Source organism: Chelonia mydas, chromosome 1 (genome assembly GCF_015237465.2).
Source record: "Chelonia mydas isolate rCheMyd1 chromosome 1, rCheMyd1.pri.v2, whole genome shotgun sequence".
NCBI lineage: Eukaryota > Metazoa > Chordata > Testudines > Cheloniidae > Chelonia > Chelonia mydas.
Window position 1 is genome coordinate 323,072,515 of NC_057849.1, and position 12,827 is coordinate 323,085,341.

The 12,827-nt window shown below is 38.8% G+C and overlaps 1 protein-coding gene across 2 annotated transcripts in view; it reads left to right on the forward strand.

Annotated features, from left to right (window-relative positions):
• RELN (reelin) overlaps positions 1–12,827 on the forward strand; it is a 463,371-nt gene that overhangs the window by 363,299 nt on the left and 87,245 nt on the right. For both annotated transcript variants that reach the window (XM_037889192.2, XM_037889193.2), the window contains exons 28-30: positions 3,306–3,541; positions 7,496–7,653; positions 8,572–8,779. In XM_037889192.2, coding sequence (XP_037745120.1) covers positions 3,306–3,541; positions 7,496–7,653; positions 8,572–8,779 — 602 coding nt within the window. The remainder of the gene's footprint in view (positions 1–3,305; positions 3,542–7,495; positions 7,654–8,571; positions 8,780–12,827) is intronic.

Consider the following 12,827-nt stretch of genomic DNA (forward strand, 5'->3'; position numbering starts at 1 on the left):
GGCAGTGAATATAGGCTCCAATTAGTATTCTCTTCTTTAAAGGGCTTACAAAATTGTCTTTGCTGTGACAGTACATCAGAATATAAACTCAAAAGGAAGTGTATTTGCTTTGACAAGCTGTTGTTTCTGAACCCTAATCAAAATTTTATTGAGTTTATAATGAAATCCCATTGGTGAATTCTGGGGGTCGGTTCCAATGCAATTTTAATGAGCTAGCCACAAATACATGGTCCTTACATAATTGGTGGATACAGATACTGAATAATTTACAAACAGAATTATTAAAGAGATCAGATGTTTACAGGCAGCTTTTCAATATAATTCCCACAGTTATATAAATAGGAAAGTTGGCTAGAATAAGGGAATTTGTAAAATAATCTCATCCCATTTAGAAGTTCTGCTGATAAAATGCTATACCATCTGAGGACTACAGTACATTACATAAATCAGTGTCCATTGCCTCAGACTGTTTTGCAAAACAAAAAACACTTAAATATGTAAATACAATTTCACCAGAAAAATATGCTAATCACATTTTGACACTTTTTCTACTTGAGTGACAAAATCATTGTTGTGTAGGTGTTATACTCAGCAGGGATCCAAGCATGATGTATAGTCTAAATAAAGCAGACTTACTATTTAAAATGCTTTCCATCCTTGAAACTTTTAGCAAAGTAACATAAACTAAGAAACAAAAAAAGTCTCTGTTGAAGCAGTAATACCTCTTCCTTTTATGTGTGTATAGATTAGGAAATCAATTAAGTAGGTGATTAACTTCAACCTGCTTACGTTCCATTGCCATGCTTAATTTGAATCATATGTTTAAGTGCTTTCCTGAATCAGGTCCTAAATGTTGTGTTTTACACAGTATTAAAATTAACCATAGAAGCTACTCGTGTTCTTTTTCTAATAAGGGAAACAGAGACAGTAATAATTACAGTCTGGATGTGGTATGTATTACTACCTGCTTCCAGTAGATTGTCAGGCATTTGCAGTGGAGTGTTAAAAGTAAGATGAGCACTCCATCATAGACTTTGCTTAGATTGGGCCCAGTGGTTTTAAGTGTCTGTGATCACTTGCAGTCCAAAAGTTATTGATATATAGGTAAAATTGTACGTCTTCCCCCCATGCATAATAATTATACATCCTTGTGAAATAGCTGAGCGTTTTCTGCTTAGCATAATTCAACCTTTCTTTCTTTTTGGATTTAGTATTTTTTGCTCTAGCAAAAATTAGAAACCTATTCTCTCCATTGCCATCACCTATGAATGGTCGGGATAGAATTGGTGAGATAATGAAACATCTTATTTAGGCATAACTTCCTTATTGCATAAGCACATAGAATATAATAGAGAACCATATCCCTTCTATAGAATTCTATATAGGATGGTTCACAGATCTACAGAAGAGCTAGCATTTTCTGTTTTGTAGGCTTTAGAGTAATTTCTGCAGAACCCTAATAATTTTATCCCTGTTAAATTGTATAGGACTTTTCTATATGGCCTTATTTGACAAAAATGGCAACATTTCACAGACATTTTTTCTTGCAATGAATAATTTAACTAGCTATAGCTGGGAACGCCTCTTCTTGAGAACTACTTTGTTGCAAAAGGTCCTTCTGCTCCATCTTTGGCATGTTCTAGAGGTCTCCCACCCTCCACCTATTATTTTGGAAGGAGAGGTGAGGTTCATACAACACCTTCCTTCCTGTCCCTGACTGACTTCCGGAATGAAACTCCTCTACATTAGTTCCCCAACATCCCCATTGCCATTGTATTGCACAGGCTTTACAGAGGAAGTACTTTATAAAACAGGGAGTATTCTTTGTAACTGAGGTGCCTGGAGAACTTGTGGCATTTCCATTGTCAATACCAGTATAGGGGATAATTTTGCCTAGTAAACCCAAGCACAGTCACATCTATCATAATTTGTCATAAATGTTTTGGCATTGTCATGTAGAATTTCTATAGGTCAATAATGAAAGCTAATATGAGTTTTTCCAATATTACACTTGTAATAATTTGAAAACTGAAAGTGGTAGTTGAAATTTGTCTAATGCACATTCTTATTTCACATGAACTGGTGGCGCTGTTTCAGTTTAATCAAGCTGCTTATATATTGAGGACTGATCCTACACCTCTTACTCACATATATAACCCAGCTGGAATCAATGGACTAGACTGTGGCATGTGGCTGTATCCCTGAGCATTGGGTGGTATTTGGACCGTTTGGAAGGATTGTGTCTCAGGGGACACAAATCCTCCTGGTGCTTCCAGAAGTGCAGGTGGAATGTGCAGACTGCATTAACCTACAGTATATTCTCCTCTCTGTGGCCAGCTATGCAGAGAGATTATGACTATCCTAGCCTCTTGCATAGGGTAAGGAAGGTTTCTTGCACCTTTCCCACCTATCCACTTGCACAAGGGTCATGGACAATCAGGCCTGAGATGATTCATGTGACTAAAGGATCCAGAATAGGGCCTTTTATGAAGAAGAAGAAGAAGAAGAAGAAGGATACAGTGACTTTCAGTGTGCGTTCTTTTCTATTCTGTAAAGGTTCTTATATCAACTTTTGCAATTTGATTGCAAATCTCATGATATTTGGTGGTGTTCTTTCAATTCCATCAGCTGGAGTCATGGATTTATGTAAAAATATTATGATTTTTAAACCAATCTCATAATTTTTTGGAGCCCGATGCGTGATTTTTGAATGTTTGGGATTGGCAATATTGTTGTACTGCCTTCGTCATCATAAGATATGTAATATGTACTCTTCAGCCTGACTCAGTGCTACAACTTGTTTAAGGACTTCTAAGAACCTTTGCTTTCATTTATAAGAGAGAGGAATAGAACACAAGCAACAGAATACTAGTCCAATAATACTTGCTGTCTGTGTCCTTTATTGCAGAAATACAAACACAGTGTTATACCTAATACGTTTTATGTGCATAAAATCCACTTTCAAGCATCACATTTTATGTGCCCAGCAACCTCAACAAAGATGCAGCAAAGATTTTTATTGAGGAATGCCTCATGTATGAAATAGATCCCAAAACATAACGGTCTCTAATTGTCTTTAAATTTGTTAGTCTCTAATGTGCCACAAGTACTCCTGTTCTTTTTGCGGATACAGACTAACACGGCTGCTACTCTGAAACCTGATTGTCTTTGGGTTTCTATATTTGATAGGAACTCTGCCTCACAAATTTTAAAATTACAGATTAGGTGCAGCTGATAATCAAAAACAAAACTGCAGGTCACTACACCTCATCAACTCTACTCTGCTTTTATCATATTTCTTACAGCTGAACATTGGTTGCACTAATCAGTACAGTAGTTCTGCTCCAGTTCTCCTTCAATATTCCCATGATGCTGGCCTGTTCTGGTCACTTGTGAAAGACGGCTGTTATCCTGCATCTCCTGGAATCAAAGGATGTGAAGGAAGTTCCCGAGAGCTGAGTGAGCCATCCATGTATTACACAGGAGACTTTGAGGAGTGGACAAGAATTACTATTATCATTCCAAGATCTCTTGCAGCCAGGTACTGTAGGTCTTTAATTCTGTGAAATATATTATGCAGTAGAACCTCAGAGTTATGAACACCTCGGGAATGGAGGTTGTTCGTAACTGAAGTGTTCGTAACTGTGAACAAAATGTTATGGTTGTTCTTTCAACCCAACATTGACTTAATACAGCTTTGAAACTTTACTATGCAGAAAAAAATGCTGCTTTTAACCATCTTAAGGTAAATGAAACGAGCACAGAAACAGTTTTCTTACCTTGTCAAATCTTTTTTTTTAAATTTTCCTTTTAGTAGTTTACATTTAACACAGTACTGTACAGTATTTGCTTTTTTGGTTGTTGTTTTTGTTTTGGTCTCTGCTGCCTGATTGCATACTTCCGGTTCCAGATGAGGTGTGTGGTTGATTGGTCAGTTGTAACTCTGGTGTTCGTAACTCTGAGGTTCTACTGTACATGTGAATTTGACTTCTGTTCTTTGAGCCAATACTGGTAAGATTTAACATACTACCAAACCAAACTACGTGATCCAGAAAGAATATATTAATTTCTCATACAAAACAGGGCAAAGCTTTTCATTTTAAAGGTGTCAGAACAGTCTATAAAATTAAATTACAAGGCAACAGGCAACGATAATAAAAAACACATTTTAATTTGACATAAATCTCTTCATCATAGTGCTACCTTTCTTAACGCTTATCAATTAGGTCAGAAACACCAGCAAGAGCGTGATAGGTCACATGAATCAAATAAGGTGTCTCAACAGGATTAGTTTTGCAAACAGTTGCTACTGGATGAAGAAAAAAACAGAAGGGTATTTGAGCTGCTATGTCATGCACCATGTCATCGGATAATAATGAGCATTATAAAGACTCCACTGTGGAGTAGTGCCAAGCAGTCAAATTGTATTCACAGCCAGAAAACCCCAAAACAAAAGAGGTAACTTTATCAGATGGCTTTAAGTCTAAGTTATAGTCCATTGCAAATGCAGGTGAAAATCAGCTCTCTTAGATTTTTCAGTAGCTCCCATCAGTCACACTACCCACATATAAACTTGATGAGTGATCTATATAAATGAGAAAACCTCAAAGGTTTAGAAAGATTCTAACAAGCCCAAAAAGTGAGAGCCTTGTCTGAATCCTACTTGACCTTATTTGAATTTTCTCATTTCCATTTCCAGCCTTTTCACATCCTCAAATAAAAACTCTGAAGTCTGGCATACCCCTAGTTTTCCACATAGAAATATCTCTCCTGCTTCTCTCCAAACCTACCATGCAATTATATGGACCTGTCTGTCCATATATCACCCACCGAGATCGCCTGCTCTCTTGTCTAACTCTCTCTCTCAATGCAGCCATGCTATTGCTATCTGCAGTTTTCTGCCCTGTCAGACTGTCAGTCGCTCCTTATGCTTCTCCCACTGCAAAGATTTACCGTACATGGCATGTTGTGTAGCAGAGGGAGTCTGTGTCTTTACTGTGAGGAGTCGAATTATCAGTGTACCGTAACAAGTTTTTTCAGTAATTAGCCAATAAAAGCAGATGCCAAGTCACACAAATCTGACACTAGCTGTTTTGATTTACTCAAAACAAGCAGTACAGAATCAATAGCAGCAATCTGTTTGGCATTATGTTCAGTAGCATGATCAGGGGAAAAAACAGCACAACTGAAAGAAAAAAGTTACCACCAGTATCATAAATTCAGCAGATTAGCATTACAGATGGGACAGTATTATGTGGCTCCTAACGTGTCAACATTGCATTGGTTATGTACCAATTGGGAGTTCCTTCTGGGGTTATTTCTGGAATATGCTGTGTGGTTAGTTGGTGGAATGTGATGGAGAGCTGACAATTAAATTAAAATATGCCTCTTGTTCCTCAAGAGGTCATGGATAGTAGAAAAAAACAATAGATACATTAGAAAGGGTAAAAAGGATGGTCATGTTGCTAATGCACTGAAGTAGGAATCAAGAGATCTTGATTCAGTTCCTAGCTCTGCCAAAGACTTCCTGTGTGACCTTCGGTAAATCAGTTAACCTCTGATCCCTGTGGACATTACTCACAGCTTACCTATCCCTTCCAAGCCAGCTTCCAGTCCTATAGGTGAGTCAGGAATTTGGAATGGTTCACATGATGAGCACATTTTGGATGTTAGAACTAGCTGGGGCCAGCATCAGACAGGAGACAAATCAATCTGGAAACCTTCCTGATCCTTTAACTAGCAACTGTAAAACCACTGACAAGGCAAATTCCCAGATGTCATCCTCCTACAAATTGATCATTATTATAAGCATTAAAAGAAGATTTCTTTTTCTATATAGACACCTTTTTCATTGACGAATTTCTTGAGTAATGGGCCAGACCCTGGGCTGGTGTAAATTAGTATAGGTCCACTGAAGTTAATGGAAGTGTGCCAATTTACACTGGTTGAGGATCTGGCTCACTGTTTCTAAAGAATAGTTTTTTGGCCATAATATGATCCAGGACTAAGACACTTACTGTTCTGTTTCTTGCTTACAGACAGCCCCCCAACCTGAAGCAAATAGTCACCAGCAACCACACACCACACAACAGAATCACTAACCCAAGAACCTGTCCTTGCAACAAAGCCCGTTGCCAACTGTGTCCACATATCTATTCAGGGGACACCATCATAGGGCCTAATCACATCAGCCACACTATCAGAGGCTTGTTCACCTGCACATCTACCAATGTGATATATGCCATCATGTGCCAGCAATGCCCCTCTGCCATGTACATTGGTCAGACTGGACAGTCTCTACGTAAAAGAATAAATGGACACAAATCAGACGTCAAGAATTATAACATTCATAAACCAGTTGGAGAACACTTCAATCTCTTTGGTCACTCGATTACAGACCTAAAAGTTGCAATTCTTCAACAAAAAAACTTCAGAAACAGACTCCAACGAGAGACTGCTGAATTGGAATTAATTTGCAAATTGGATACAATTAACTTAGGCTTGAATAGAGACTGGGAGTGGATGGGTCATTACACAAAGTAAAACTATTTCTCCATGTTTATTCCCGCTCCCCCACCCCCCTCCCAACCCCCTCCCCCCCCGCCCCCCCCGTTCCTCAGACATTCTTGTCAACGACTGAAAATGGCCCACCTTGATTATCACTACAAAAGGTTCCCCCCCTCCCCCAATCTCCCGCTGGTAATAGCTCACCTTAAGTGATCACTCTCGTTACAGTGTGTATGGTAACACCCATTGTTTCATGTTCTCTATGTATATAAATCTCCCCACTGTATTTTCCACTGAATGCATCCGATGAAGTGAGCTGTAGCTCATGAAAGCTTATGCTCAAATAAATTGGTTAGTCTCTAAGGTGCCACAAGTATTCCTTTTCTTTTTGCGAATACAGACTAACATGGCTGCTACTCTGAAAAGTACTGTAAGATACTTTACCTACTTCTTGTAATGTCTGAACCTTCATTATTTTAAGCTTTTTGTACATAAATACACTATACCATCAGTTACATTCTGCATCCTTGTCAATACTAGATTCTTTTATTAAGTACTGTAACAAATGGGTTTCAGGAATTTCAAAACTTAACTACCTGCTCAGCAGTGACTACGTGACTAAAGCTATTTGCAGAGCTAAAAGGAGACAAATCACAAAGACAGCATCTATTCAGTTCACTCCTGCTGACTGATAAGCCACATCAGGCACAGTGCACCATATTGGGCTCTGTGCTGCCAGAGAAATAAAGGAGGTCACAATACATAGAAGAAACTGTCTGGAAGGAAAATCCATAAGGATATTTCACAAAAATATAAGGATGTAAAGAAAATGGTCAGTGTTTTCCAAGCACACATTTGTATCTCATTTATAAAGGCTATTCCAGCAAAGCTTCTTTTAATTTTCAGCATGAAATAGTAGATGAAATATAAAAGGGATATTAAAGCAATCAGCTGTAATGCTGTGCCTTTGCTTATCATTTCTTCACAGTAAGACTAGATTCCGCTGGATCCAGGAGAGCAGTTCTCACAAGAATGTGCCCCCTTTTGGCTTAGATGGGGTTTACATCTCAGAGCCTTGTCCCAATTACTGCAGTGGTCATGGGGACTGTGTCTCTGGAGTCTGTTTCTGTGACTTGGGCTATACAGGTAAGGCTACATTTTTTATATGTGACTGCTGTAAGCATGTTTGTGATGAACTAATGTTTAAAACGTATCATCTCGTTATTTTTCTCTGCTATAGAGACAAAACATGATGTCATAAATTTCACAAGTCTGGAGTGAAATCTTTTTTTTTTTATTCTGTAAAAGCACATTTGATGAGCTAGTAAATCCAACACAGCCAAAATGGAACACTACAAGAGCACATACACTAGTGATGTTTTCTGACCATTACGACCTTTGAATGTTGCCATCCATATAAATGGGGAGAGAAAGAGAGAGAGAGTGAGAGAGAGAGAGAGAGAAAAGAGAACACTGGAGAAAATATTATAAACTAAAAAGTCTGCTTTGAATTTTTTTGGCCAATCTTCAAAAGAATTCCTTCTGTTTTCAGTCCCCTGGCCTTGAGATGGCATGTGACAAGGAATGAACATATGCAATAACAGACCTTCTGTGGAAAATTCTGTTCACTTGTGGTTTCAAGTGTTTTTATAAAGAAAAAAAACCCGAGATTGACACAACCAGTTGCATATACAACTTTTCTGAACCTCTACAACAGCAAAGCAATAAACTAACATGTTTTACACTTAAACAGAAGCAGTAGGATAACACCTTTTCTGTTTGCAAAAACTGTGTTTGAGCAGCGTAAAATGTTGCAACATTCACCAGATAAGTTAAACATCCTGCTACTCTGAGAAGGGAGGTTAGGGGAGGGAGGCTTATTCTGACTGGAAAGGGTGTTTGTAAAGAGGATTAAATGGAGGTGCAATCGTTTCATCAGGAAGCTGTCTCATAAGAGTCTAATATGTGGAAGTAATAGTACCGTTTGCCAGTTTACTGCATCTGACCTTTGCTGTTCAGCACTATTTCAACAGAGCATCTCCTGTATGTTTTTTTCTTCTGAAGCCGCACATGGAACCTGTGTGTCTAATGTACCTAATCACAGTGAGATGTTCGACAGGTTTGAGAGGAAGCTGAGCCCTCTCTGGTACAAGATAACTGGAGGTCAGGTTGGAACAGGCTGCGGAACACTCAGTGATGGGAAATCTCTTTACTTCGATGGGCCCGGCAAAAGGGAAGCAAAAACTGTCCCTCTGGACACCACAAATATCAGGTCAATAATAAATACTGCTTCTCAGAAAATGTATGTATATTAATATGGTGTCCCCTGAATAGTTCCAGCAATAAAGTGAGAGGCAGTATGAACCTTTCTTGTTTTTACTGCAACGAGTACATTATTAAGGAGCATCTTAGAGAGGAAAAATGCAGCATGCTCCAGCAGAAATTACTCTTTTTGAAAACTCTTGGCAACATCCTTCCCTTACTTGACAAAAACGCAGAAGGGGAAAAGTTAAGGGAATGGCAGCCTAGAAAATGGGATCCATTCACCGCTCTGGAAGGATGGCTTAGCAGCGGGTTCTAGATGGAACAGGCAGGAGGCATGGCCTTGAAATTGTACAAAACCAGAGAATCCATAAAGAATCTATGCCTCAAAAGTGCAGAAAGCCTCCTTCTTTACATGCTGTCCTGAACCCTCTACATCCTGACAGCATGGCCACGGAGCCCTTGTCTGCCCGCCTGCTGCTGTACACTGCCTCCATCTATAAAGGGTGCAGAAATTGGAGTGGGAGTTAATTCTGTAGGGTCAGGAATAAGTAATGCAACAATTTGCCCCATCATTTATGGGTGATTTCTATGGGATCATACTACCTAGAGTGGGCATTCTCTAACACCACTATTTTTCAGCCCATTCACTCCCCGAAGGACCCTACATATTGTAAGGTGTATGCTGGGGCTTCAGCGAGATTGCTGGCATCTTGGAGGGGGGCAGCGTGCAGCGTGACAACAGCTGCCTTTTGTGTATGTTCCGCTCATGTCTGGCTGGTATTTGTGTGCATTTGCTACTCTGTGAACCATGTGACAGAGGAGAGCACCTAGTTCTGTGCCCTGAAGGGTCATATCAGATTTTTGCAGTTAATAACATAGAGCATAATATCTGAAGTAAACATATCATAGTAAAACTTACATGCAAATTGCGCTTATAATTACTTCTCCTGCCACACAGAAAACCTATTGTAAAGCCCAGAGAGTTTCTTCACATTAGTACTAAGCCATTTTTAATTCCAGATGTTCCCATGGGTGGCTTTATGGTTTTACAGAGTTTGAAACTGTTTTAATTTTTTTTAATGTTTCAAACTTTACAGAGTTGGAGTGGAAGCTCCTTCTTGACCCTTTTAAACTATTATCATTCCTGGTTTGTATGAGAAAGCTGTCATGCAAGCATCTCAAAATTGCCCCAATAATTTTAATTGCCTGTAGTGACGCCTACTGGTAAAACTAGTCAGGAGTTCTATTCTCAAAACATGGCCCACTATAGCAGGGACACTGTTTCACCGGCAGTATTTACATCCATTAGGCTGCCAATATGATACCTGGATGCTATTTTATCACTGATTAGTCACTGCCTCCTGCTCTTAATCTTTTTCCCCTGTGGCTTCCTTCACTATCAGCTCAGCAAATGTAGTCACACATGGGGCCTGCCTGGCAGCTGCAGAAGCTAGATAAAAACTGTGGAATATATTTTTTTCCAAGTGGTGACATCTGGCTCTTTGGTTGATTTGGCTTCCATCTGTGTTGCAGACTCTATTGTTAATGGCTGTTGAATAGTCTCAGAGACTTGTTTTGGGCCAAACTCTTAAAGATTGGTTGGGCGGGCTAGTCCTCCTGCACAACATTTTCATCTTCCTAGTCTGTCTTCATGAGAAATTACTAGTCATAAAAAAATAGAACTGTAATTTTTTTCAAATCTGTCACCAGCTAGTGTTTAACTACCCGAGTACTGTATTATATAGACATATACAGGCCTGATTGTGGCTTTCAGAACTAAGGCATGGGGCAGAGGGTCTACACTGGTTCACTTTTGGGAATATGGGATTAGATCCAGAATAAGACTCAGATGGACATGACCTTGCTAGTCTCATCCTAGTTCTTGTAGACATACAGTACATAACAAACACAACACACAGTTTGAGACAAATGACCATGAGTACATACTGTGATTTAGAGAAGCCAAGAAACAGAGGTCTAGGATTATGGTGATATTCATGCACAATTGTGCAAGTGAAATTTGTGCAGCTCCTGCACTGCACTATGCTTGGCTATCGTCCTACTCCTTGATTCTGAGTTCACTGATAGCAGTGCAAATCGGGTGTACCTCCCATGAAGGGAATGGAGTTACACTGGTATGAAACCAGCGTGAGTGGAGGATCAAGCCCTTGGTCTTTCACTTTCATAAGCCACAAATTCACCCACTAAAATAAGTATATTTAAGATAACAAAGTAAAATGTTTAAATAAGTTATGTGAGTGCTTTTCAAAAGGCCTTTCATAAGCTCCCGCACAAGCTAAGTAGTCATGGGGGGAGAGGCAAAGTATTGTCAAGGATCAAAACTGGGTAGGAGGCAGAAAGCAAATAATAGGATTAAAAAGTCCATTTTCATCATGGGTTAGCAGTAGGGAACCTCGTGGTTTTTTGCTATGTCCCATTGTTGCTTAATATGTTTATTAATGGTCTGGAAAAGGGAGCGGGGGAGGAATGAGTAGTGAGGTAACAACATTTGCAGATGACACAAAGTTATTTAGATTGGTCGTGGCCAGAGAGGTCTGTGAAGAACTTCAGAGACCTAAACAAGCTATGCAAATGGGAAACATGACACCAAATGGAATCTAATACTGATAACTGTAAAACAAAGCACATTGGAGGGAAAAAGTTAAACTGCCTTTGACCGTACAGGGTTCAAATCAACTGTATAAACTCAAGAAAGGGACCTGGACATCAGTGTAGACAGCTCAGTGAAAACCTCTGCTCAATATGTAATTGCAGTCAGAAATGCTAACAAAATGGTAGGGTGAATAAGAAATGGAATGGAGAATAATACTGAAAATATTATAATGCCATCTTATACCTCAGTGGTGTGGCTTCACCTGGAATACTGTGTGCAGAACTGGTCACCTCATCTCAAAAAGAATATTCCAGAATTAGAGGGGGTGCAAAGAAGAGTGATGAGAATGATCAAGGGCATGGAAAAACTCTAATCGGAAGAGAGATTGAAAAGATTGGGATTGTTTACTTTAGAAAGGAGACAATTAAAGTGAGACATAATAAAAGTATTTAAAATAATGTATGGTCTAGGGAAAGTAGATTGGGAACTTCTGTTTTCCCTGCCTCATAATATTCAATTAAATGACAAGGTGGGAAATTCAAAATTGATCAGAGGAAATATTTTTTCACAAAACATATAATTAACCTGAGGAACATGTTGCCACAGGAAGTCATTGAGGCCAAATGCTTAAGATTCAAAAAGGGACTGGACATTTATATGGATATCAGGAATATCCAGAGTTATCATAAATAATAACAAAAACTTTAGAAGGGATGTTAACTTCATACTTCAGGGTTTAAGCCAATCTCTAACTATTAGAGATCAAGATCAGAGCTAATGTGTGGAGCAGATTTTCCCACAACTGTCACCAGATTCTTACACATTCCTTTGAAGCCTCAGGGACTAGTTACCATTAGGGAAAGGATACTGGAGTAGATGGACCTTGGCTCTGAACTGGTATGGCAATTCCTATGTTCCAATCTGCGCATAAACACTGCACTAGGATTACTAGGATTTTAATTTTATTGCTAAAATTTCAAAAATAATAATAAATGTGTCTTTGTCTTTCTCCCATATCATTCCCACAAGAGCTATAAAATCGCCACAAATGCAGTAGTATTAACCCATCCTTCAAGAAAGCCCAGTATTATGCTGTTAGATAGTAGTTTCACAAGGATAGAAATCCAGGTGGTTTTATTGCCACACTAATGAAACCACATTAAACTGCTTCAAAATGCTTTTTTTAATTCTACTAAAGTTTTTTTAATGTTAGTGAATAGATATATTTCATTGTATGAACAGTGCATTTGTTCAGCATGGTATCAGCTGTCCACACAAACATTGTTTCTTCTATAGACCCCATACTACTCCTTACTTGGGAAAAACTTCTATGGACCTAATAGGTTGTTGATTTTGGTGGAAACTTTACCTAAATTAAGAAGCGCTGAATAGTGACCTAAATAAAAAATCCTCATGAGTTAGGGAAAATAGAGTTGTTTAT